Source organism: Bactrocera neohumeralis, chromosome 2, assembly GCF_024586455.1.
Source record: "Bactrocera neohumeralis isolate Rockhampton chromosome 2, APGP_CSIRO_Bneo_wtdbg2-racon-allhic-juicebox.fasta_v2, whole genome shotgun sequence".
NCBI classification, from domain to species: domain Eukaryota; kingdom Metazoa; phylum Arthropoda; class Insecta; order Diptera; family Tephritidae; genus Bactrocera; species Bactrocera neohumeralis.
The window spans coordinates 7,807,384-7,833,669 of NC_065919.1; the positions used below are offsets into that span (position 1 = coordinate 7,807,384).

The 26,286-nt window shown below is 36.5% G+C and overlaps 4 protein-coding genes across 5 annotated transcripts; all 4 read left to right on the forward strand.

Annotated features, from left to right (window-relative positions):
• Positions 1-1,686: 1,686 nt before the first annotated feature.
• LOC126768029 (probable cytochrome P450 313a4) lies at positions 1,687-4,545 on the forward strand. The gene is made up of 8 exons (XM_050485893.1): positions 1,687-1,909; positions 2,000-2,203; positions 2,268-2,453; positions 2,994-3,063; positions 3,181-3,295; positions 3,384-3,542; positions 3,751-4,174; positions 4,241-4,545. Exons 1-8 carry the CDS (start codon positions 1,735-1,737, stop codon positions 4,402-4,404), a joined length of 1,497 nt encoding a protein of 498 aa, XP_050341850.1. The 5' UTR covers positions 1,687-1,734; the 3' UTR covers positions 4,405-4,545.
• A 2,707-nt stretch (positions 4,546-7,252) lies between these two features.
• Positions 7,253-10,631, forward strand: LOC126768037 (probable cytochrome P450 313a4). 2 transcript variants are annotated; one of them, XM_050485905.1, is made up of 8 exons: positions 7,253-7,488; positions 7,566-7,769; positions 7,837-8,022; positions 8,710-8,779; positions 8,897-9,011; positions 9,098-9,256; positions 9,866-10,289; positions 10,344-10,631. In XM_050485905.1, exons 1-8 carry the CDS (start codon positions 7,314-7,316, stop codon positions 10,505-10,507), a joined length of 1,497 nt encoding a protein of 498 aa, XP_050341862.1. In that variant the 5' UTR covers positions 7,253-7,313; the 3' UTR covers positions 10,508-10,631. The 2 variants fall into 2 exon arrangements, with proteins under 2 accessions (XP_050341862.1, XP_050341870.1); XM_050485913.1 differs by lacking the exon at positions 9,098-9,256.
• A 6,093-nt stretch (positions 10,632-16,724) lies between these two features.
• On the forward strand, positions 16,725-19,972 carry LOC126768088 (probable cytochrome P450 313a4). The gene is made up of 8 exons (XM_050485982.1): positions 16,725-16,908; positions 16,986-17,189; positions 17,257-17,442; positions 18,322-18,391; positions 18,486-18,600; positions 18,664-18,822; positions 19,209-19,632; positions 19,689-19,972. The coding sequence occupies exons 1-8, from the start codon at positions 16,734-16,736 to the stop codon at positions 19,850-19,852; spliced, it is 1,497 nt and encodes a 498-aa protein (XP_050341939.1). The 5' UTR covers positions 16,725-16,733; the 3' UTR covers positions 19,853-19,972.
• Positions 19,973-22,028: 2,056 nt separating this feature from the next.
• LOC126768023 (probable cytochrome P450 313a4) lies at positions 22,029-24,795 on the forward strand. Its single transcript, XM_050485882.1, has 8 exons — positions 22,029-22,252; positions 22,318-22,521; positions 22,600-22,785; positions 22,878-22,947; positions 23,058-23,172; positions 23,247-23,405; positions 23,974-24,397; positions 24,465-24,795. Exons 1-8 carry the CDS (start codon positions 22,078-22,080, stop codon positions 24,626-24,628), a joined length of 1,497 nt encoding a protein of 498 aa, XP_050341839.1. The 5' UTR covers positions 22,029-22,077; the 3' UTR covers positions 24,629-24,795.
• Positions 24,796-26,286: the final 1,491 nt, after the last annotated feature.

A 26,286-nucleotide genomic window follows, 5' to 3' on the forward strand; every position in this document is an offset into this window, starting at 1 on the left:
CAGCCAGGTAGCTTGATGTATCTTCTTGTGCTGGAATCTAGTATCACAGATAACCATATTTCGGGCCCCAGCGAAGTCAATCAGCCTCAACCCATTTGGGGATGTTTCGTCGTTGAGGCTGAATTTACCGACCGTAGTGCCAAATATACCTTCTTTGCCCACCCTGGCGTTAAAGTCGCCAAGCACGATTTTGGCATCGTGGCGGGGGCAGCTCTCATAAGCGCGCTCCAAGCGCTCATAGAAGGCATCTTTAGTCACATCGTCTTTCTCTTCCGTCGGGGCGTGGGCGCAAATTAGCGATATGTTGAAGAACCTTGCTTTGATGCGGATTGTGGCTAGACGTTCATTCACCGGAGTGAATGATAGTACTCGGCGACGGAGTCTCTCTCCCACCACGAATCCAACACCAAACTTGCGCTCCTTTATATGGCCACTGTAGTAAATGTCACAAGGACCTACTCGTCTCTGTCCTTGTCCCGTTCATCGCATTTCTGGGACGGCTGTGATGTCAGCCTTTATTTTCGCGAGGACATCAACCAGCTGGGCAGCGGCACCTCCCCATTTAGGGGCCGGACATTCCAGGTGCATGCCCTTATATCGTAGTCCTTATTTCATTTGCCATGGTCGTCATCAAAAGGGGGGTCTCTCATCCGAGGCTTGTTGTTCCATTTCATTGGGGGTGTTTTTTTACGTGGCGGGTCCCAAACCCAGCGCACAACCCTACGCAGGGGATGTTTCGAACGGATGTTCTTAGGCTACTCAGAGGATACTTGGTCAAAGACCGGAAGTTGTGAGCTGCTTGAGCCATGTGTAAACGAATCGTTTCTGGCCACTCCCAAGTGAATGGCGATCAGAGAACTTTCCTCACTTGCGTGAGGAATTTGCCTCCAATAAATTAGTACTATAAAAATAAGATCGTAACCAAACACACGAATTGTAAGAGGTCATGTGTACACAGATTTAGAAATGTACATATTAGATATTAATATAATCATATGCATAGTTAAATATACATACATATGTTTGCTTTGAATATAGTACATATGCAAATTTGTATTCTATTGTTAAAATAAATCTTATAAATAAACATAATGTCTAACTTCTTCCGATAGCGTTTCTTATACTCTCGCAACATGTTGCAGCAGGGTATAAATGTTTTGTTCACCTAAAGGTTTTTTTATAATGCTTTCAACTAACCGATAAAAAGAAAATAATAGAAAACTCAGAGGCAGAGCACTTATATACATACATATCATTTGAGTTAAAAAGGTGGATTTAAATATAAATAATTCGAATATTAACGAAATATCATAAAGGAAGTAAATGACTATACGTTTGACCCATAACATAGTATGAGTCAATGAGATATCAAATATGATAGTAATTCCTTCACGGTTTCTTCGAATAATTACTGTTGAGTTTTTATGCACCTATTTTAATATAATATAAAGTTTCGCCAACACGTAAGAGTATTTACCCGTCGCTAAATTTTGCAAATTGCTAGAGTACAAAATGTTCGGATACACGCGAACTTAGTCCTTCCATACTTATTAGTGATTAATTGTTTTCATGTCCGATTTTACCGCATATTAATTAAAATTAAAAATTATTCTTTGATAAAAAAGTGCATAAGGAATTCATATAAAAGTCAGTGCAGTTTTCCACTTTTGAATCAGTCCGTGTGTTTTAAGAAATTTGGCTGAATCGTCGTGTGTTTGATTTCTCAGTACGAAAATGAGTACCTTAAGTGGAATGGAAAAGCTGATTCTAACGGCAATCATTTTGTTACTCACTGCCAGTTGGCGCTTGTATCAAAAGCGGAAGTACTATCGCAGTGTTACTTCCAAGTTGCCTACCTTTTACGGTATTCCTTTCTTTGGTGTGACCTACCAAGTGCTTGATGTAAATAGTATGTGTTGTAGCAAGTTGATTTTTTTCCTTTTTTGGACACAAAACCGCTGTACAATTAAAGAGTGATTCAATTTATTAACAATTACAGAATTATTTCGTAGTATTAGTGCCGGCTACGATGTTCTGAAGACAGCAACTGCTTGCGCATGGGTAGCCACAACGCCGTACGTGCTTACCATCGATCCCGAGGTGGTCAAACGTGTCACCACCTCGCCTGAGTTCCTCAACAAAGCCACAGACTTGTATACACACTTTCATAACGGTGTATTAAATGGCATCATCGTGAGTCCAGGTGATGACGTATAACCTCTGCAGGATCACTTTTTTTTAGTTTATTTTCTTTTTAACATAAGCAGCTGAGAAATGGAAAACCAATCGCAAGGCTATAAGCCCGTTTCTCGCACATAGTAATATCATTGCCTTGTTTCCTGCCTTCAATGAGAATGCAAATAATGTGAAAAACAAGCTAGCAAGATTGGCTGGACTAGGAGAACAGGATATTTTTACAATTATCAAAGAATGTGTTTTACAATTGAGTTTTTGTAAGTATATACAGTTAGGAATTTTAAAACCAATTTATTACACTAGATAATATCACAAAACTAAAAACACATGCTCGTATCACTCATATTTTCTCTCTTTCTCTCGGTTGCAAAGAACATCATACAGTCACCTTCATAATTTCAATTGAGGCTTCAAGGGTTTTTCATTCATTTTCAATTTTCATTTGTAGCATATATAATACATATGTATATAACTGACCCCTTTGTTATCTACTCGCACCCTAAAGGAGATGCCTAAACAGAGAAGTGAAGTATCAGTAAATTAGGTCACACAATTTTATAAATCCTGATAGATGGCATAAATTGAAACACTTTTCACCAATATGTAATATTACGGCATGTATTTCTAAATTACTTGTAACTAACCTCTGTCTCCAAAAATTTTTGGTGTTTTCCAATAAAACATACTATTAATTAACCGTTCGAAGCTAATTCATTGAACTCGCGATTTCAACTTATATGTGGAAAAAAATATCTACATCTAGACCACTCGTACAACCCTTCTATATTAAATTTCAGTAACTGTCTTGGGTACAAAGATAGAAGAAGGCACCGAGAAGCACAAAGAATTATTACGGCAATTTAATGCGTAAGTAATGCTCTAACGGTCCCCATACTTAATACAGACAAAGTCTATAAAAAAATGTGCTTAATTAATACAAGTAATACCTAAATGTAATTTGTATTCCATTCGAATGTTCTAAAGCTTTGTTGATTACATGAAATTGGACCTCTGGTTCGGTCAATTGGGACTGGTTTTTCTATCTCGTACTCCACGTTATAAGAGAATTATTAAATACTTATGTGACCCAGTACGATCTGTAAGTAAGAAAAATATTGCACATAAATATTATATTCGTATACGTATATACATATATTATTTACTTCTATGTTTATAAATTCGTGCAGCTAATTAAGGAAAAGCTTTCACGAAAAGGCGAGTCAGAGGCTGTGAACAATCTCGAGCAGAACCAACAAACAGTGATTGATTTAGCGGTGAAGTCCATGCGACAGGGAGTGTTTAGTGAAAAAGATGTGGAAATCGAGTCTTTCACAATGTTTGCTGCGGTAATGCTTTATATTTATAAATAATTATTTCATACAGAATTCGCCAAACACATAATCGAACTTCTGGCGATGATTTCATTTGCTCATGTTCATATTTAGAACAGTTCTCACATAATCTCTATTTAATAATTTGAAAAGCTTTTGATAATTATGGTATGACGTAATTTTTACTTTATATCTGCAATAAAAAAAAAAAATATTTTTTTAGTCTTTGGAAACCTCTGCTTCTGCGGCATATACTTGCCTGGTGATGTTAGCCATGCATCCAGAAATACAAGAGCGTGTATTTCAAGAGGTTCGCTTCGTGTTTCCGGACGGAGTTACAGCCGTAAAATATGATGATTTGCAGAAACTTCGCTATTTGGACATGTTTGTTTCGGAATCATTGCGTTTAGTGCCACCAATAACCTATACGGGACGACAAACTGTACGTGACACCGAACTCTGCCCAGGTGTAATATTGCCCAAAGGCACGCAAGTTTTTGTACCAATTTATGAATTGCATAGGTGTAAGGAAATTTGGGGTCCGGACTCGGGTCGTTTCAATCCGGATAATTTTTTGCCCGAGAACATTGCAAAGCGGCATCCATATTCATACATGCCTTTCTCGAAGGGTTCACGGAACTGTATTGGTAAGAATGGAAGTGATTTTGTAGTTTTTGCATGTTTTGATATTTATTAACGAATTTATTTTACAGGCTTTCGTTACGCTGAAATCTCGTTACGTATGACATTGATCCATGCGGTGCGGAATTTCAAATTTTCCACAACTTCTAAATACGAGGACATCGTTTTTGTTCCAGATATTACATTGAGTTATAAAATCCCACCGTTATTAAGCATAGAGACCAGAGAAAACTAAATTTGTAGAATTGGTGTTGTCATTTGATATTAATTTACATAATTAGATAATAGCGATTGTAACTATTCACTAAATACAGGTATAATATGCAGACGTACATAGAGTAAGCAAATAAAAGATTTATTGATTTATATTAGAAAATGTGTATTTCTTATGTCAAAAATCAGTTAAAGTTTGCAAAGTGGTCTAGCAAGATCTCCAACGTGGAACTAGCTCTCTCATGCCCAGTATTTCATGCAAGCTGTAACCCACGCGGTTTCTTTATATTCTTACCGCCTTTGCTGTCTAGCCGACCTTCAATTGACTATTAGCCAATATACAAGTATATCTTTGTCACACTATGCTTCATAGTGCCGTTTTCTTTGCACTTACGCGGCTCACCAAAACCACAGACAGGCCCACGTTGAAGAGTCACCGTGTATAGCATTCAAACGCTTTCTGATTTCATTGCGCATGTTTTTTCCTTCTAAAAACAGCAATCTTTCTAAAAACCGCAGACGTGCCCACTTTTGATAGTGTGCGTTTAGGGAATGTAAAATTTTTGCGCTCCCAAGGACTTATCAGATCGGCGATGTTCTTTAAGATTATGATGAACGAAGAATCCCAACCAATCAAGGTTCGTTTAGCTTGATACATTTACTATAATGCAGGTAGAATGTTACAAAATCTTTAAAATATTTTTTATGCGATAATAGATATAATGTAAATATTTAAATGAATTCCCTTTCACTGTTTAATCGAGTCATTCAAGTTCATTTTAATATAGTGATTGATTACTATTTGATTCACATAATAAATAATAGACGATAGAAAAACTGTAGACAGTTCAAGTTTTGGTATCATTTCATTCATCATACCGTTTAATTTGACCAAACTTCTAGTAATAATTTGGTAACATTTTCTCCTTTTGATTTTCCAAATTATAAAATTTATACCAGCTCAATTTGCTGCTTACCTCATCTCCCATAATATATAGTATAATGATTTCCGTTATTCTAGTAACGTCTGTCGAATACGTTTGTTATTGTAGCGGTTATGTAGTACCCAATTGGGTGGTAAGGTTCAGTTTCGTTGTCATCGAAGTCTTTTAATGGTAGGCTCAGGAAACGTGCTGCTTCAACGGGTTCGGACAATATAGAGAGCGATATTAGTTGAGTGGATTTCGTTGGACATGCAAATAGGTGGTTACAGTTATGCGGAGACTCATTGGAATCTGGACAAGTTTAACCTGCTACAGTATCCGGAACAAAGTTACGCTAGGATCACTCAAGATTATCGTTGAAACTCGAGCTTTCATCTGCATGTATGGTTGCTTGATTCTAAGTACGCCATTCATTGATAGGGAGTCGGTAATAGTATTAATGCCACCATTCTGAATGGCGGTCAGTGTGTCTCTGAAATTAGTTGCGTAATCAAGGAAAGACCTCTTATTGTTCCGAACACATCCAAGCATAAATTGCTGGAGAGCAGTCTATTATGTTCCTTACGGTATTGTGACACATCTGAAGCTTCTTCGTCTGCATTTTACAACAGGCTGGCGATCATATCCGTGCAGCGTAGTTTATGGCCGTCCGACCGATTGCCTTGTATGTTGCCAATAACGTTTCTTTGCCCTTTCCCCACCAGCTACCAGCTTGCGACTTGAGGATCTTGTTGCGGTTCAAGGCTTTGGCAGTAATCGCGGTCATATGAAAAGTGAAGAAATATATTTCTTAAAATGAATCAATGCTGAATCTTTTGATGATACGTTGCGATGATGTGATAATTCTCGCACCTTTGAATCTACAAACGTATATGAACTAAAGTTTTTGTGTACATACATATGTAACAATAGTGCTTAACATACTGCTTATGTAACAAATTGTACTATATTGTACTTGTACTGAGTACAGTTAGATTACTCGTTATCTCATTTGTTTTGTATTGGATAAAAAAACACTACGGAACAAAGTATAAATAGTATAAATAAGTAAATAATGTTGTTGAATGTTGAATTATTTGTTATGTTATTTCTACATAGTTTTATTTTTTAAATGTATATATATATATATATATATATTAAATACACTTGTTCATGAATTAAGTACTCAAGCAGTTTCAGAGGTATCGAAGTCGGCATCGGCCAAAAATTGGGTATCGTTTGGAGGCTATAATTATACAACGAAATGAAGTGAAATCCATTAACTAAAAATAAGTTGAATAATTCAGTCTAGATATTGATCTATTTCAAGTACATATACACAATGTTAATATAGAGAGACGCTATGTAAGTATATGAATTTCACTAACGTAACTCTCATATTGATCGATATATGCGTTAAACTGAATTTCGAAAATCTTTTTATTACATTAATGGAGGCTATGGAAAGTATTAGCCGAATCCTACCAATTTTTAAGAATAGTTGTTGTACAATTGTTGTACTATATTTGTAGTATTGTTACAAAAATATTCCTTCCAAACTTCTATAATAAATCTCACATATTGGTTGTATTTTCGATAAAAAAATTAGTCAGAAGTCCACTTATCGCGTCAACCCGATCATTTTTAATACATACACATATCTATATCTATCTCGACAATCGTTAGGCGAACAAAACTATTATACAATGTAGCAACATGTTGCGTGAGTATAATAATGAAATCAAACACATAACCATACAGTTTTTTTTAATTTAATAATTAAATAAATCTTACAAACAAAAAGTGCGTCTAATTTCCTCGAATTGTGCGTTTCTCTGTGAATAATTGTTGTCATATCCGATTTTACCGCATAATAATTCAAGTTAAACACTATTCTTTGAAAACAAAATAGATACGGACTTCGTATAAAAGTTAGTTTCCGCTTTTGAGTTCGAGTTATTTCAAGTATTCTGCTGAGTCGTGGTGTGTTGGATTTCTCGGTGCGAAAATGAGTGCCATAATTGGAGTAGAAACCCTGATTATAACGGTAATCATTCTATTACTCTCTGCCAGTTGGCGCTTGTATCAAAAGCGGAAGTACTATAGCAATGTTACCTCCAAGTTGCCCATCATTTGCGGTATTCCTTTAATTGGAGCAGCCTATCATGTATTTGATGTAAATAGTAAGTGTTTTGACACGTTGTTGTTGCCAAAAATATGCAGCGGAGTTAGGAGCGATTTAATTTGTACACAATTACAGAATTATTTAATAATATTAGTAACGGCTTCGATATCATGAAGACATTGACTGGTTGCATGTGGGTAGCCGCAACGCCGTACGTGCTTACCATCGATACCGAGGTTATCAAACATGTCACCACCTCGCCTGAGTTCCTCAACAAAGCCCCCGATTTATATACACAGTTCCATAATGATATATTAAATGGACTCATCGTTAGTCCAGGTGATAGCACATAATCTTTGCAGGTATAAATTTAAGAAATTTTATATTATATTACTCTCCCGAGCAGCAAAGAAATGGAAAATCAGTCGCAAGGCCTTAAACCCTTTCCTAGCTCATAATAATATCGTTGCCTTGTTTCCTGCCTTCAATCAGAATGCAAATAACGTGAAGAATAAGCTGGCAAGATTGGCTGGACAAGGTGAACAGGACATTTTTAATATCATCAAAGACTGCGGTTTACAGTTGAGCCTTTGTAAGTATATGTAGTTAAGAATTTTAAAGAAAATTTATTATATTTTAGCGAACCAAAGCAATTTAAATATTTCACTCTCACCCATTATCGCTTGGAAATATTTACTATACAACCACCTCAGCACATTTAACCGAGTTTTCAAGCCTTTGGGAAATCAATGATTGTCGACTTTGATAATTTCTTTCTGATATTTTATGACAGCAGATCTAGCAAAAGGATTGCCAATAAAGTAGGCCACTGTGCTATACAACTTCTGAAACAAGGTGCAGAAGTTGGTTTTAAAATTAGTTTAAAATTTGAAAGTTTTCATATTTAGCAAGGTCCGTTTGTCTGTCATTCGACATTTATGCGGACCAGTCTCTCAACTTGTGAGGTATTGATCTGAAATTTTGCATACGTCATTTTCTCTCCGAGAGCAGCTCATATGTCGGAATCGTCGATATCAGCCCACTATAGCATATAGTTATCATACAAACTATCGGATCAGAATCACGATTTTGCATGAGGAACTTTTTTATTTGACGAAATATCTTGGCTAGAGTTATTGTTTAAGTCAATGGTATATTATCTGAAATTTTTTTTAGACTATTATTGCACATAGCTCTCATACAAACTGAACGATCTGAATTCAATTTTTTACTTTTAAAATGTATTCTAATGCTCTTTCTTATTCATATTAAATTTTAGTAACTATAGTGGGCTTAAAGTTAGAAGAAGGCAGTGAGAAGCACAGAGAAACTTTGCGGGCATTTAATGCGTAAGTAATACTTCAACAATCTTTGAACTTAAAACCTACAAAATTTGTAACAAAAAATGATTAATTAATTTAAGTAATACTTAAATGTAATTTGTATTCCATTCGAATGTTCCAAAGCTTAGCTGATCACATGGCAATGGACCTCGTGCTCGGTTGGTTGGGTCTGGGCTTTCTATCACGTACGCCACATTATAAAAGAGTTGTAAAATCCTTACGTAAAATAGTACAATCTGTAAGTAAGAGAATATGCTGCGCACATAAGCTTTATACAGCTCGATATACTTGTACGTATAATTCTATGCTTACAAATTCTTTCAGCTGGTTGAAGAAAACCTTTCAAAACCAGTTGACTCAGATGACATAAACAATTTCGAAAAAGACAACAAAACGTTGATTGATTTAGCGCTAAGAGCTTTCCGTCAGGGAGTATTCAGTGCAAAAGATATGGAAGTCGAGTGCTTCACAATGATTGCAGCGGTAACATAACAATTTTTTTATTTTAATTATATTTATGCTATATGTCGTCGCCAGTTTCAAGGGTTTTAAAATCTCGCACATAACCGCTATTTATTAGTTTAGAAAGGTTTTCATAAGTATTTATGTGGTATACTCAAGTAACTTATGCTTCGAGTCAGTATACTAAAAGTTTTACGCAGCTGGTACTTCCAGATATTTAAAATAATACGAAAATTAAAAGATGGACGGAGATTCAGTAAATCGATGAATTGGATTTGGGATCTCATCCTAGCTCGAAGAACTTTTGGTATATGGTATGAAGGTTCTTCAATTTTGCCATGCTGTTTACTCATACCGTAGACTGATACCCTTCTATGACGGAAACGTAATCGTGTTTGGAATTAGAGTGTTCTGATAAAATGTTGGTATAATCCAAAAACGTACATATGTATTTTCGGGCTCTTTTATATTTAGAGCAATAGTCAACGAGCCAAAAGTCCGAACTCATGGAAGTTGTTCATTCATCACTGCACCAGCGTCGATGATTTTCCAAAATACATCTTTTTTATAACTGAAAGAAAATTGGATATTTTTAAAACATCTAATAGCAACTAATTCTCTTTTCTCCAGTCTTACGAGACCTCTGTTGGTGCGGCATACACTTGCCTGGTGTTGTTGGCAATGCATCCTGAAATACAAGAACGTCTTTTCCAAGAGATTCGCTCTGTATTTCCGGACGAAATCACATCTGTAGAATATGACGATCTGAAGAAACTTCCCTATTTGGATATGTGCGTATCGGAAGCTTTACGTTTAGTTCCACCAGCAGCCTTTATTGGAAGGCAAACTGTGCATGACACCGAACTTTGTCCAGGTGTAATATTACCCAAGGGCACGCAAGTCCTTTTAGCAATTTACGTATTGCATAGGCGTAAAGAAATTTGGGGTCCTGACGCACATCGTTTCAATCCAGATAACTTTTTGCCCGAGAACGTAGCAAAGCGTCATCCATATTCTTATATGCCTTTCTCCAAGGGCCCACGCAACTGTATAGGTAAGAGTGGAAATTATTAGATATTTTATGTTTAGTAATTAATTCTGTTGACAGCCGCTCGTTATGCCCAAATAACGTTACGTATCATATTGATCCACACGCTACGGAGGTTGAAATTTTCCACAACTTTCAAATATGAAGATATCATTCTTGAGCCAAAAGTTACTTTGGGTTTTAAAATCGAACCGCCACTAAACATAGAGGTCAGGACCAATTAAATTGCAAAATGTGAATCAATTGATATTAATATTTTTATATATAGTACTATGTGTAATTTTCTATTGACTGTAACTATTCACTTAATTGTAGTATAATAAATAGATGTACAGTGAGCAATCTGAAAGACAAGTCTATAAATATGTATATTTGCTATCAAATTATTGGAAAACGAAGTTCACGTTCTTTGTAACCCATATAGATGGGAGCATATGCCACAAGTAACTTCGAAAGAATTGAATAGATAAAATCTGCCACAAATGTTATAAGCCAAGTTGTTTGAACTAGCACTCGACTTTTGAATATCTAAGCCAACGAAATATGAAAATTTGTTTTACAATTTTCCAAACTTCTATACTAGAACATTTATTATACACTAAAATAACGCCTTAAAGAGAGAAATTAATGCCTCTTATCCACCTCCACTTGATAATTCACGGCTTCGTCTTCATTGTCAAGGCGTTCGATCGATTTGTATGAGCGCAAACCTCCCGGAATTTGACTTTGAATCAGTTTAAGTCATTAACATGGGTATTTTTGGAAGCTAAAATTGTGCTCTCAAGCAATCGTAGTTACGATAATTAAGCCAATGTTTGGATAAACATTCGTGATTAATTAATAGCAACCGAAATTAGAAGCAATCGTCGCTTTTCGGGTGGATTGTATAAATTTGTCCTAATGCATTAGTTGAGAACACACTTGGATGACCATCTACTGGTTGACCTTGCTTTCTGTGTAACCATTTCTCCGACGATGCATTTCATGCATGTATAATATCAAGACATTTCCGAATAGAGCAATGTTCTCGCAAACGGATCACTGACGCAAGTTGAGAAAAAACTTGTCAATGTCGATTTTGTTGTTGGCGGTGTTTCCGTTAGCTGTACTGTATTCTCTCTTTGGTCTTCTCCAAATGAACTGCGAGATGCACAACAGTCGGAAAGCATTCATGAATTGCAAAAGAAAATATCTTACAAACCGCTTCATTGCAGTTCACGCATCGATCTTATCTCGTTCAAGGCCATTAACCGCCATGTTGCTTCTTTGGTGACGTACTTGCAAACGTATTTGATCGATTTCACCAAACTGCAATACTCAACATTGGCAACCTTTTGTGCACAACATTAACAAATTTAAATCTGTAATTGATCACTTTGTATGAAACACACATAACGTTTTCACTGAATAATTTTCAATAAATTACCTTTTCAATAGCCGAAATAAAGAAAGCAAACGACCAAAAATGACAAATAATTTACAAATAAATCAATTGGAAAACAAAACAAAAAATTAAAAAAAAAGAATTTCTATGGAAAAAGTCACTTTTTGGAATTTTCCAATTTTCCGACTTTCCTCATGAAAAGTACTCTTCTACTACGTGGCGCCAATTGGATATTCCAAGCGAAGCCAGGTCCTTCTCCACCTGCTCTTTTCAACGGAGTGGAGGTCTTCCTCTTCCTCTGCTTCTCCCGGTAGGTACTGCGTCGAATATTTTCAGAGCTGGAGTGTTTTCGTCCATTCGGACAACATGACCTAGCCAGTTGTTTTAATTCGCTGAACTATGTCAGTGTCGTCATATATCTTATACAGCTCATCGTTCCATCGAATGCGATATTCGCCGTGGCCAACGTTCAAAGGACCATAAATCTTTCGCAGAACTTTTCTCTCGAAAGCTCGCAACGTCGACTCATCAGTTGTTGTCATCGTCCAAGCCTCTGCACCATATAGCATGACGGGAATTATGAGCGACTTATAGAGTTTGGTTTTTGTTCGTCGAGAGAGGTCTTTACTTTTCAATTGCCTACTCAGTTCCAAGTAGCACCTGTTGGCAAGAGTTATCCTGCGTTGGATTTCCAGGTTTCCAGACTTCGAAGTTATGACTGTCAACAGTGATGTGAGAGCCAAGTCGCGAGTGCGACGACCGCTTGTTTGATGACAGAAGATATTTCGTCTTGCCCTCGTTCACTGCAAGACTCATTTGTTTTGCTTCCTTGTCCAGTCTGGAGAAAGCAGAACTAACGCCGCGGGTGTTGAGGCCGATGATATCAATATCATCATCGAACGGCTCGGAGAAGTCTTTCCCGATTCTGACGGAGCTTTTGGTGTTGTTCAACGTCAGCTTACACAGCTGTATTAGTTTTACGGGGATACCAAATTCAGACAGCACGGCATACAGGCAGCTCCTTTTCGTGCTGTCGAAAGTAGCTTTGAAATCGACGAAGTGGTGGTGTGTGTCGATTCTCCTTTCACGGGTCTTTTCCAAAATTTGGCGCATGGTGAATATCTGGTCGGTCACACTGATAAGGTCCAATGAGTTTGTTGACGGTGGGCTTTAATCTTTCACACAATATGTTCGATAGAACCTTATATGCGATGTTGAGGAGGCTTATCCCACGGTAGTTGGTGCAGATTGTGGGGTTTCCCTTCTTACGGATTGGGCAAAGCACACTTAAATTCCAATCGTTTGGCAATCGTCCGACCATGTTTTACAAAGAAGCTGATGCATGCTCCTCATCAGTTTTTCGCCGTTGTGTTGAATAGCTCAGCCGGGAATCCATCCGCCCCCTCCGCTTTGTTTTTCTTCAGGCGGGTAATTGTTATTCGAACTTCTTCATGGTCGGGCAATGGAACGTCTACTCCATCGTCATCGATTGGGGAATCGGGTTCGCCTTCTTCTGGCGATGTACTTTCACTGCCATTCAGCAGGATGTAGAAGTGTTCCCTCTTTAATTTTAGTATGCTTTGGGCATCGCTCCCTAGATCACTTTTGGAGGTTCTACAAAAGTATGCTCCGGTCGTGAAAACTTCTGTTAGCCGCCGCATCTTTTCGTAGAACTTTCGAGCATTACTCCTGTCGGCCAGCTTATCAAGCTCTTCATATTCATGTATTTCGGCCTCTTTCTTTTTCTATCTGCACATGCGTCTAGCTTCCATCTTCAACTCTCGGTATCTATCCCATCCCGCACGTGTTGTGGTCGATCGTAACGTTGCGAGGTAGGCAGTCTGTTTTCTCTCCACTGCGACACGGCACTCCTCGTCATACCATCTGTTCTTTTGCACTTTCCGAAAACCAATGGTTTCGGTTGCAGCTGTACGTAAGGAGTTTGAAATGCCGTCCCACAGTTACCTTATACCGAGTAGAAAATCTTCACCGGAGTGAATGATAATACTCGGTGACAGAGTCTCTCTCCCACCACGAATCCCACACCAAACTTGGCCACTGTAGTAAATGCCACAACGACCTACTCGCCTCAGTCCTTATCCCGTCCATCGCATTTCTTGGACGGCGGTGATGATAGCCTTTATTTTTACGAGGACATCTACCAGCTGAGCAACGGCACCTTCCCCATTAAGGGACCGGACATTCCAGGTGCATGCCCTCAAATCATAATCCTTGTTTCGTTTGCTGTGGTCGTCATCAAAAGGGGGGTCTTTCATCCGAGAGGCGGGTCCTAAACTCAGCGCACAACCCTGTGGTGGGTGCGTATTCGTCAAAACAGCCACAGATTTGTATAAACACTTTCATAGAGATGTTATAAATGGTATCATCGCATGTCCAGGTAATAGCACTCAAACCCTGTAGGCGGTTATTTTTTCCTTTTAATTTTATTTTTTATTTCTCGAACGACCAGCAAAGAGGCTATAACTCAAATACAGAAAATAATATGTGACCTGGTCTACGAAAAGGGAGCTAACGTGCGAAAACTAGTTTTCTGGGAAAAGCTGTTAAAAATAATCGTCAGTTTCTCGTTATCTCATTAACTGTTCTCCTTTTTTTGACACCTAAGCCCCCTTTCCGTAGACCAGGTCACATATTATGGCATTCTTTTTTTACTTCAATGAAAATGCCATTAATATGAAGAATAGGCAAATCTGGCCGGGCAAGGGGAACGGATTATTTTTACAATTATCCAAAAGTGCGGCCTGCAATTGAGTCTTTGTAAGTAAAGATAAAAACTAACAGCATTTCGAGGCTTGCTCGTACCACCCATTCTCTTTCGGTTACGTTTTTAATTTTATAAAAAGTACAGCCGAGTCGTCAAGTGGCATTCTGTTCTAAACCACTAATCTTACTATTCGCAAACTTTTCAGGCGAAGACAGCTAACAAACAGGTAAAACTTTTTGTGCATAACATTTTTGATGTTTACCAATAAAACATGATTAGTAATCGCTTTACCGTAGGTCTAACCCCGTTTGGATCGGTGAGTATTAATTGCATTTAGTTCGGCTCAAACTGCGATTTTAACCTTTCTAATAAACAGATAAGTGGTGTTATTTGTCCACGTTTTGCTTTTGTTAATATACAAGTTCATTAAAAATATATGCTTATATAAATATTCAGGTAGTTTTTTCAGGCATCGGCAGCGGCCAAAGATTGGGAATGTGACGTAGGCTATCAACATGTGGAATATTTTAATGAAATTAAGTGGGCTTGTTTTATTAAAAATAATATGCTATAAGACTTCTTACATATTGACCAATACAGGGTTTGTCCGGAAAGTAATAGAACTGAGTCGATGCAGCGCTGCCAGCGTGATTTCCAAGCATTGAAGGCGTCACGGAAGGCATTCTCCGAAATATCTTTGAGAGCTGAGGTGCATGGTGCTTGGATACCCTCTGTCGTCACGAATTGCTTGCCTTTCATCGGCCTTTTTAGGCAAGGAAACAAAAAAAAGTACGGGGGCAGGCCACATCTGGGCTGTTGGGCGGCTGCCTAAGCGTTGGGAGGTCGGCCTTGGTTAGGTACAGTGAGTACTTTTAGGACCATCTTCGCACCTTGCGCATGTTCAAGTGCCCCGTCATGAACCACCGATTTTGATAAATTTAACATCTGGGCAATTAAACAAATACTTAGTCGACGGTTTGAGTTCAAAACTTTGCGTACACGAGTCACATTGTCGGATTTTGTCGAAGTCGCAGGTCTCCCAGCATGGTCTTCATTGGCGACCTCTTCCCGGCCCTCCAAAAAGGCCTGGTACCACCGAAGAACACCACTTCTTGCTAAAGCAACATCTGGGTAAGCCTGCTTGATCATATCGAACGTCTCTGACGCAGATTTACCGAGTTTCACACAGACCTCTGCTCTAACGAACGCTGCATTTTCAGCTTGCACCAATCACAGAAACATGTCGCGCGAAAATGTTTGTCCTAACTCTCCAGGTGCTCGGAGATGACTGATCAGCCGCTCGTTCGTTAGCTAGGAACGCCCTCTACCGATTGCAGTCGGTGTGCGCAGGCTCCGAAGTGCAGTCGTGACGGAAAAAAATCAGTTTCATTACTTTGCGGAATAACCCTGAATATGTGGCACGCTTGAAATAATTGTGCCACGCTTTTATCCAATTCGAACATAAAGACACACTGCAAAGAGAAAGAGTCCTTCTCTGAATTTCTTTAAGAAAAATCACATATTTATCGACAGGTGTATATGCGTTATAAATTCAACATGAATTTTAAAAATTTTTGTATGAGATTAGTAGGGAATTTAACGAAAGGGTTAGAAGTTATGGGCCGATTATGACCAGTTTTGGACGTGAATGCTATGCTTTAGAGGTGTTTGCAAAGGTTTATTTCAATAACTTAAACATCGCTTGATTTATGTTCTGTATAATGAAAGAATCATATTAGAACTTACCCAAATTTGGTTTTAACAAGTTTGGTTGAATCAGTTATAGACGTGGCGTGAAAATAGTCCGATTCCATCCATCTGCAATTTAAACTTTTCATGGTAATATGTGTATCTAGTTTCGCCAATATATCACAATTTTTACTTAAGGATCCACCTGCGCAGGCGCACTTGATTGCAACTAATCTCATCATCCCGATCATTTATATATACGTACTTAAACAATTCTACATATATCTAACGCGACAATCTTTTGATGAAGAAAACGATTATACCCTATAGCCACATATTGCGAGAGCATAATAATAAAATCAAACTTATGAATATACATTTTAGTTTTAGATTCATAATATGTGCAAATATGCATTTTAATAATAAAATAAATTTAATAAAGAAGTACAACGTCTAAAATCCTAGGATTGTGTTATTTTTGTGAATAATTGTTGTTATCACTTTTACAGCACAGTAATTTAAGTGAAACATTATTCTTAGACCACAACGTACATATGTAATTCATATAAAAGTTAGTAGCCGCTTTTGTCTCAGTTCGTGTGATTTAATAAGTTCAGCCGATTAGAGATATCCTTAATTTCTTAAAAGCAAAATGAGTGTCTTAATTGGAGTAAAAATCTGGCTTATAACGGCAATCATTCTGTTATTCTCTGCCAGTTGGCGCTGGTATCAAAAGCGGAAGCACTATCGCAGTGTTACCGCCAATTTGCCCATCATTTGCCGTATACCATTTATTAGAGTAGTTTATTACGTGTTGGATGTGAATAGTAAGTGTTTTGAAAAGTTACTGTTGCTAAGGATAGGAAGCAGCTTTAAGAGTAATTTAATTTATATACAATTACAGGATTATTTAATGCTGTTAGTAGCGGCTTCGATGTCATGAAGACATCAACTGGTTGCATTTGGGCAGCCGCAACACCGTACGTCGTTACCGTCGATCCTGAGGTTATTAAACATGTCACAACATCGCCTGAGTTCCTCAACAAAGCCCCCGATTTATATACACACTTCCATAACGATATATTAAATGGACTCATCGTAAGTCCAGGTGATGACACATAACCGATGTAGGTTTACATTTTCTTAAAGCCCTATTTTATGTCTCTCACGAGCAGCAAGAAAATGGAAACCCGATCGCAAGGCCTTAAGCCCATTCCTAGCACATAATAATATCATTGCCTTGTTTCCTACCTTCAACGAGAATGCTAATAATATGAAGAATGAGCTAGTAAGATTGGCTGGACAAGGAGAACAGAATATTTTTACAATTATCAAAAAATGCGGCTTGCAATTGAGCCTTTGTAAGTATATACAGATAAGAATCTTACAACAAATTTATTAGAATGGTCACTAGTTGTCGAACCTTTTATGACGGCAGGTCTAACGAAAAAATATCAATAAATTAGGTAACTGTGATACTTTTGATATTTAAATATAAAGCTGACTACACACGTCCAAAGTACAGAAGATGATTTTCCACAAAACGCCAAATAAATTGAACCTTTATAAATGAGTCAACATCCATTATGGCAGATAATATAGATAAACTTAGATACAGAATTTCTTAAACCAAACAGTGAGAGCATTCAAAGCTACATAAAACCACTGAAATCCGAGCCAAATATGTTCTTTTACCCGGCTTAAACAAACAGATCAATGTTCGCGGACCGTCCAGTTTAACCTCGATGTAATCTGTTTGCGTTATTTACCAAGCAAAGGGCAAACCATATGCATATTTGCCATACAATTACAGAACTCGTGTCTCTCATTGCAGTCAAAACTAGGTATATTAAGTTTGCCACAAAGTTTGTAACGCCTTGCATACTTCGGACACCTTACAAAATCTATATTTAAATGATTATACCGACAAGCTGAGTTGATTTAGCAATGTCCGTCTGTGCGCCTTTCTGTATATAGATATGTATGTGAATGAGTCTCTTAGGTTTTGCGATATCTAAAATTTCTCTCTCCGAGAAGCTGCTCATTTGTCGGAACCGCCACCCTCTATACATAGCATACAGCTGCCAACTGAACGATTAAAGTCAAGTTGTTCTAAATAAAACTTGTTTGTCATTACTAAGCACGATGTTTATTGTTAATGTCAACGGTACAATATCCGAAGAAATGTTTCAGTTGGGACGACTAAGTTAAGCTATTTTCTAATTTTTATTGAATTTCAGTAACTATTATGGGTATAAAGATAGATGAAGGCAGTGAGAAGCACAAGGAAACTATGCGGGCATTTAATGCGTAAGTAATGCTTTATCAACCTTTATACTTAATTCCTACAAAATCCATAACAAAACGTGATTAATTAATATAAATATTATTAACTGTTCTAAAGTTTTGGTGATCATATGGCAATGGACCTCTTGCTCGGCTGGTTGGGTCTAGGCTTTCTATCCCGTACCCCACGTTATAAAAGAGCTATAAAATGTGCACGTGACCTAGTACGATCTGTAAGTAAGAATTTCTTACATTTCACATATAAGTTTTATATACTATGTTTACAAATCCTCCAGGTAATTAAAGAAAACCTTGCCAAACCAGTTGACTCAGAAGACGAAAACAAATTCGAAAAGAACAACAAAACGTTGATTGAGTTAGCACTAAAAGCTCTACGACAGGGAGTATTCAATGAAAAAGATGTGGAAGTCGAGTGTTTCACCATGTTTGCTGCGGTAACATTCCAACTTTTTTATTTTAAATATATTTATTTTATATTCAAATTTGGAAACAAAACATTAAGACTTCTCTACTTGTGGAAAAATTGGAACTATTTACTACATATGTCGCCTCCGACTTTTGGTGTATGGTATGCATGTCCTTACGTTTTCTATAGTTCATATAAGAAAGTATTTTAAGACTATGCGGCTTTGGTGCAATCCAAACATTATTATCGAAGATACTTAGATTTCCGTGCACTTCTACATTTAGCGCTGTAGTCAACGTGCCCAATAGACTGAACTTTTGAAAATCGTTCATGCATCACTGCACCAATGTCGATAATCTCCCAAAAAATAACTTTATTAAAACATCTAATAAAAATAAATCCTCATTTCTCCAGTCTTACGAGACCTCCGTTGGTGCGGCATACACTTGCCTGGTGTTGTTGGCAATGCATCCTGAAATACAAGAACGTGTTTTCCACGAGCTTCAATACGTATTTCCGCACGGAATCACATCCGTAGAATATGACGATCTGAAGAAACTGCCATATATGGATATGTGTGCATCGGAAGCAATGCGTTTAATTCCGCCCGTAGCCTTTATCGGACGGCAAACTGTACCTGACACCGAGCTCTTTCAAGGTGTAATACTACCGAAAGGCACACAAGTTCTTTTAGCAATTTACGAATTGCATAGGCGTAAAGAAATTTGGGGTCCAGACGCAAATCGCTTCAATCCAGATAACTTTTTGCACGAGAACATTGCAAAGCGTCATCCGTATTCTTATATGACTTTCTCGAAAGGCCTACGTAACTGTTTAGGTAAGAGTGGAAATTATTTCGCAATTTCTGTATTTATTAACTTATTTGTTTGACAGGCTTTCGTTATGCTGAAATCACGTTGCGTATGATATTGATCCATACCGTACGGAGTTTGAAATTTTCCACGACCTTTAAATATGAAGATATCGTTCTTGTGCCAAAAGTTCCTTTGGGTTTTAAAACCGAACTGCCACTAAACATAGAGGTCAGGTCCAACTAAATTGCAAAATATTATACATTCCTTATTTTTAGGTGTACAGTGATCAAATAAATGGTATTCGATTGTTTTAGGAAATAAGTATTTTGTGTCTCAAAAGTCAAATAAATTGTGGTAAAGTTTTGTGAAAGGAGTTCTTAGACTAATTCCACTGTTGTGGTCGTGGGAGATTTGACTGATTAAATTAGTAGAAGAGTAGTTTCTCATCCGCATTTTCCACAATTCGAGAATCCATTAGGACAGTCTATGCAGAACGCAGCTTGTGATCGTGTGAAGGACTGAAGAAAAGGCTCTAATCTAAGTGCGATCCTTCCGCAGTGCTGAAGGATCAGCCTTCTAAGTTAACCGAACTTAACATGGCGGCATTAATTCGCAATATCCCAAGAGCAATCATAAAGCGTATTAAAATAATTTCAACAATGAAATACGAAATTGAAGAAGTTTTAGTAAATACTGAACTCACATAAATAGAGTCTACTGCTGCCTACAATTGAGCTATTTTCCCCTTCACGATTTATTCTAAAATAACTAAAATTTCACAGTTTTATTGACTACAGCATATCTTAGTTTTACGGAGAGACTTTACCGCCAAGCATTCTTAGTGGTGACTCACTAATTATTAACTCAGGCGCACCTACTTGCCTAACTCTGATCTGCTGAGGACTTGGTTGTATACAAGAAATTTTGAAACAAATAGTATACTAACCATTTCAGAAACTTGTTTTGACCTCGGATCATTCGCCATTTCTTTATATTGTAAGCCCGCTGACTAAGATCATAAGAATGCAAATAATTGCTAACACGGCTTTCTAATTAAATATTGAGATTCTACAACACTAATACACAAGGCACTAAGAACACATTTAGATATGTATATGCATATAGGGGTCTTCAAATTGAAATTCAAATACTTAAAAGAAGAAGCAAATAGGCTATCCGATAAATAACTTAACTATAAATTTAGTGGCTACAATAATACTCTGCAGTCAGATGATAGTCAAAAACTCAACGACCTATCCTATCTCCCCTTCAGGTATTAAGTATGTATATGCACAAGAATTCAGAAAATAAATAATACTTAACATTTGTTATATCCGGTTATATATACAAATATATATACAAATGAAATGCTGTTAGAAAAAAGGCAAAAAATATATATATATATTAAAACCGAATAGGATATTGATAATTAGACAGTAAAATTACGACTATAACTTGTTGAAGAAAATATGAATGCGGAAGCAAAAAGGCGTTACAACAGAGGGGTGTTTATTGTTATATATATGCATTTTGGTTTGAAATTCAAATACTTAGAAAAGGAAAATATGTATGTCAAATAACTTAACTATGAGGTTATGGCTACAAAATATGCAGTCAATGTAGTTCAAGATACCGTTTCCTATTTTTTTTCCTCGTCATAAAGATTTCTACCCTTGTGGACACTTAGGAAATAAAACCATAATGGATTTTAAATTACCGCTTGTGTCGATTCATAAGAGAGAGAGCTAAAAAAATTTCATGACAAATTTCAGTTGAAAAGTCTAATTAAAGCTTTACTCATCGTGATGACCGCATCGGAAGGAGTAGTTTTAAGAAAACGAGTTTAAAGTAAACGATGTAGTGTTACAACACTAAAACAAAATTTGGAATTTATAAAAATTCTTTGAGGGAGGTGTTTTTGAAAATCAAAGCTATGTAAGTATGAGACAATTTAAATATTTTCAAATCCGTAGACTAGAATAACCACTATAAATTATTATTTTTTCTTCGCTTAAATATATGTATAGTAAATCATTAAGGAGAGCAATTCAATGCTATTTATTTCGAGCTTATAATAATTTGACAAAGTTAAATCTCTTTTGAGGGCTGTAGATCCCTTGAGCTTAAGTGAGCGTTAAACTATATACTACAGTATAAAACTAATAATTAACTTTTAATTCCATTTAATACAGAGGCACGTCCCCTTGATAACAATTTAGCATAGCTGTAAAACTACACACAAACATATCCACATATTTTGTAATAAAGAAAAAGTGATAAGTGTACAAATCGAAACGTAAATAATTGTTTTTCTAACCGATTTTTGCGCATTGCTATTAACTTTAACTAACAGTAACAGTACAAATGGAATTCATATAAAAGTTAGTGCAGTTTTCCGCTTTTGACTCAGTCCGTGCCATTTCATATATTCTGCTGAATCGTGGTGTGCTCAGCTGCTCTGTGTAAAAATGGGTGCCTTAATTTGTATAGAAACGCTGATTATAACGGTAATCGTGCTGATACTCTGTGCCGGTTGGCGCTTGTATGAAAAGCGGAAGTATTATAGCAGTGTAACCTCCAAGTTGCCCACACTTTACGGTATTCCTTTTATTGGGCAAGCTTATCAACTTCTTGATTTAAATAGTAAGTTTTGTTGTTATAAAGTTGCTGAGAAACTAAGCACTGCTTTAATATCCACACAATTATAGAATTGTACCATAATATCAGTCTTAACATCGATACCTTTAAACAATTAACCGGTTGCTTGTGGATAGCCAATACGCCGTTCGTCGTTACCGTCGATCCTGAGGTTGTCAAGCATGTCACCACCTCGCCTGTATTCCTCAACAAAGCCACAGATTTGTATAAACACTTCCATAACGGCGTAATAAATGGTATCATCGTAAGTCCAGGTAATAGCACCCAAACCCTGTAGGCGGTTATTTTTTCCTTTTCCTTTTAATTTTATTTTTTATTTCTTGTACGAGCAGCAAAGAAATGGAAAATCAATCGCAAGGCTATAACCCCATTCCTCGCACATAATAATATCATGGCATTCTTTACTTATTTCAATGAAAATGCAATTAATATGAAGAACAGACTGACAAAGCTGGCCGGACAAGGGGAACAGGATATTTTTACAATTATCAAAGAATGCGGCTTGCAATTGAGTCTGTGTAAGTATTTACGGCTAACTATTTTAAAATACCAAATTTTTCTAATAAATGCATTAACTGAAGTTATTTTACCCATTTCTATAAAACTGCAGTAACCATTATGGGCATGAAGATGGAAGAAGGTGATGAGACGCACAGGGAAATTGTGGATGCATTTAATGTGTGAGTAAAGTCTGAGGGCCTTTATAATTAACTTGCAAAAATTCTATAAACTAACGGGTTAATTAAGTGAAAATAATAATAATTTAAATACACATTCGACTATGCTAAAGCTTGATTGATCTCATGGCAAAGAACTCCATATACAGTTCGGTGGGCCTAGGTTTTCTATCCAATACTCCACGATATAAAAGGTACCGTGAATACCTACGAGACTTTGTACGATCTGTGAGTAAGAAATTATTACAGTCACAAGTTTTATATATACATAAATATAAATATATGTTTATCAATTCTTGCAGCTGATTAAACAAAACCTTTCACGAAAAAATGATTCAAAGACCGAAAACAATTTCGAAGAGGACAAACAAATGATGATTGATTTAGCGCTGAAGTCCATGCGTCAGGGAGTATTCAGCGAAAAAGATGTGGAAATCGAGTGTTTCACAATGATTGCAGCGGTAAAATTATTGCTATTTATTTAAATTTTTTTTTTTTAAATTTAGAAACATAAAATATCGTCTTCAAACATTTAGAGAAAACGACACATGTGAGCAGTTTTGGGCTTCACATTAAAATTTTTTTGTTCGTACTTTTGTGCCGTACGCTAATAACACAATAATATTCTCATCTTTTTCATCACGAAAATATTACCGAAAGCGTGTTCGACTCTAGATCGCTTAAAAAATGTTTACTATAAATCCGAAACTGATCGCACACTGTGGCTATAGCTCATTACTGAGTTTTCCACACAATTTGGCATTCGGTGTTAGCTAAAAGGCCTGAAAGCTTTATGTGGATTCTGCGTTCAATGCCATTGAAGGTGCATCACTGTGCCACTGCCAAGCACAGTCAAAATATATCTTTAACATAAATTGAAAAATAATTGGATATTAGTATCACACAATAATCACCAATTTCAGTGCGGAAACCGATTTTTTTTTTGCTAAGATTTGTTTTTATATACTTAAGACTAAATCTCAACAGATTACTAGAATAACAAACATAATAAAACTTTATTTTCTCCAGTCTTTCGAAACCTCGGTTAGTGCGGCGTACACTTGCCTTATGACGTTGGCTATGCATCCCGAAATACAAGAACGTGTTTTCCAAGAGATTCGCTCCGTATTTCCCGACGGTATCACAACCGTAGAGTATGACGACCTAAAGAATCTTCCATATTTGGATATGTGCATAGCGGATGCATTACGTTTGGCTCCGCCAATACCCTACATTGGACGCGAGGCTATACATGACACCGAACTCTGTCCAGGAGTAAAAATACCTAAAAATATGCAAGTAGTTATACCAATTTATGAACTGCATAGGCGCAAGGAAATTTGGGGTCCCGACGCACATCGTTTCAATCCGGATAACTTTTTGCCCGAGAACATTGCAAAGCGGCACCCAAGCTCTTATATGCTTTTCTCGAAAGGCGCACGCAACTGTATAGGTAAGGGTATACTATATATTATGTCATAATTTTTGTTATGTAGTTTTTTAAATATTTCGTTTGACAGGCTTTCGTTATGCTGAAATTTCGTTACGTATCATATTGCTACATGCGTTACGCAATTTAAAATTATCGACAACTTTTAAATTTCAAGACATCGTTCATCAGCCAAAAGTTACATTGAGTTATAAAGTCGAACCGCCAATAAGCATAGAGATTAGAGCAAACTAGTTTGGACAGATTGATATTATCGTCCCATATTATTGTATATATGTACATATATATAGTATTATTTGTGATTCCCTCGGAACTGTAACTATTAATTTAATATATGTATTGTGTAAATGTGTCGATTGTTTCTGAGAAATAAATTAAATTTTCAAAATATACCACCCTAATACTAATGTATTCTTTACACTATTGAAGACACTACCCTTAGCTTGATATATTTACTATAATTCTTACAATCTTTAAAATACATTTGATTTGGTAAGAAAAACTTGGCTCCCGCATATTTCATAAATCCGTAGATGAAATTCTTAACCCCACTTGTTGGACCATTCCATGTTCACTTATGAAACAGCAGAAAAACTGCCAAGGAGATCGAGTTTAACCACCTAACACAACTCAGGCAACATCAAATAACGGTAATAGAAATCGACAACAATTTCCTACAAGGTCGCTCTAAATTAGCTGTGGTCTGTTCGCATATGATACCAATTTTTAGATCACTCAATTTTTTTTTTTTAATTTTTTTTTTAACTTTCGAGTGTCGAGCACAATTGTCAGAGTAGAATCTGCTTGAGTTGTGTTCACAGCAACACCACATTTATTGCAGTGCCAGCGATAGTAGTCTCAACTGAATCATTGACTTTCAACATAGCCTGCCCTTATGAGTGCGTGTGATGCCAACGCCTGTAGTGGAGACTTATGTATGCATAGTTGAACGATGTTATTAAATTAACGAGCAGTAGCGCACGGGCAGGAGGGTTCTCTGTAATTATTATAGTATCTACATACATATACATATATACATATGCTGAAAAATTAAGCCTAAATGAAAAACTCCGAATAGAATCAATGAAATATTTGAGATATCATATGATTTGGATGTTGTTAAAAATTAGAGGAGCACTTGAGTTTACATTAAAAGTCGATATCAGCTGAGTCAAAACTCCTACCTATACCTGTAGGCCTTTTAAAACACCTCTCTAATATAATTTACGCGTACTTCACTAATATGAAAACTCATGAAAAATTCCATTTTTCCGCTAAAGACCCCAAACGCAACGCCTCTATTTCGCTACAGCTACCCAATTTATCTACGGTTCTCTCATATGACGAGCTATAAAGACTCGTATGCCATGAGAATAAAATGTTTTATGTATGTACACACATATGTATGTATGGATGTGGATTAATTTTGATTTGCAGAATCAATGTTTGTGACAATAGATTAATTTCTGTGATTAGAGAGAGCTGCAATCATACATGAGTACATACAAACTTGAATAGGGTAAATTAAAGAATTAGAGAGGGTTGATGTAATGCTGAGAGTGAAATTTATTAACACGCGAACAGCAAAAATAACAATTTATGTAAGTATATGTAATATATATATAAATATGTATGTAGACAATTATTTAGTTCGTTGGCAAAATTATCAACTTTTATAAAAAAATATAAAAGTAAAAAGAAAAATTTAATTAAATAATTGCGTTCGTACGAGTAGAAATATATTCCATATAATTTATCAGTAGATAAAAATTACAAAATTTTTTTACTGCTTTTTTTACTAAAATTTGCATTCAAATTACACACTTCCTCGTTTTAAGATATGTTCACACGTATAACCGTATAACCGTTAAAAAATTGGTTAAACTTTGTCC

Bases quoted from the DNA above. Each gene is read 5' to 3' on its own strand.
- LOC126768029 (XM_050485893.1), top strand. From the start codon at position 1,735: ATGAGTACCTTAAGTGGAATGGAAAAGCTGATTCTAACGGCAATCATT. The intron at 3,296-3,383 runs GTAAGTAAGAAA...AAATTCGTGCAG, and splicing joins TATGTGACCCAGTACGATCT to CTAATTAAGGAAAAGCTTTC. The intron at 4,175-4,240 runs GTAAGAATGGAA...TTTATTTTACAG, and splicing joins GGGTTCACGGAACTGTATTG to GCTTTCGTTACGCTGAAATC.
- LOC126768037 (XM_050485905.1), top strand. From the start codon at position 7,314: ATGAGTGCCATAATTGGAGTAGAAACCCTGATTATAACGGTAATCATT. The intron at 7,489-7,565 runs GTAAGTGTTTTG...ACACAATTACAG, and splicing joins TCATGTATTTGATGTAAATA to AATTATTTAATAATATTAGT. The intron at 8,780-8,896 runs GTAAGTAATACT...AATGTTCCAAAG, and splicing joins ACTTTGCGGGCATTTAATGC to CTTAGCTGATCACATGGCAA.
- LOC126768088 (XM_050485982.1), top strand. From the start codon at position 16,734: ATGAGTGTCTTAATTGGAGTAAAAATCTGGCTTATAACGGCAATCATT. The intron at 18,823-19,208 runs GTAACATTCCAA...TCATTTCTCCAG, and splicing joins GTTTCACCATGTTTGCTGCG to TCTTACGAGACCTCCGTTGG. The intron at 19,633-19,688 runs GTAAGAGTGGAA...TTTGTTTGACAG, and splicing joins AGGCCTACGTAACTGTTTAG to GCTTTCGTTATGCTGAAATC.
- LOC126768023 (XM_050485882.1), top strand. From the start codon at position 22,078: ATGGGTGCCTTAATTTGTATAGAAACGCTGATTATAACGGTAATCGTG. The intron at 22,948-23,057 runs GTGAGTAAAGTC...ACTATGCTAAAG, and splicing joins ATTGTGGATGCATTTAATGT to CTTGATTGATCTCATGGCAA. The intron at 23,173-23,246 runs GTGAGTAAGAAA...CAATTCTTGCAG, and splicing joins TACGAGACTTTGTACGATCT to CTGATTAAACAAAACCTTTC.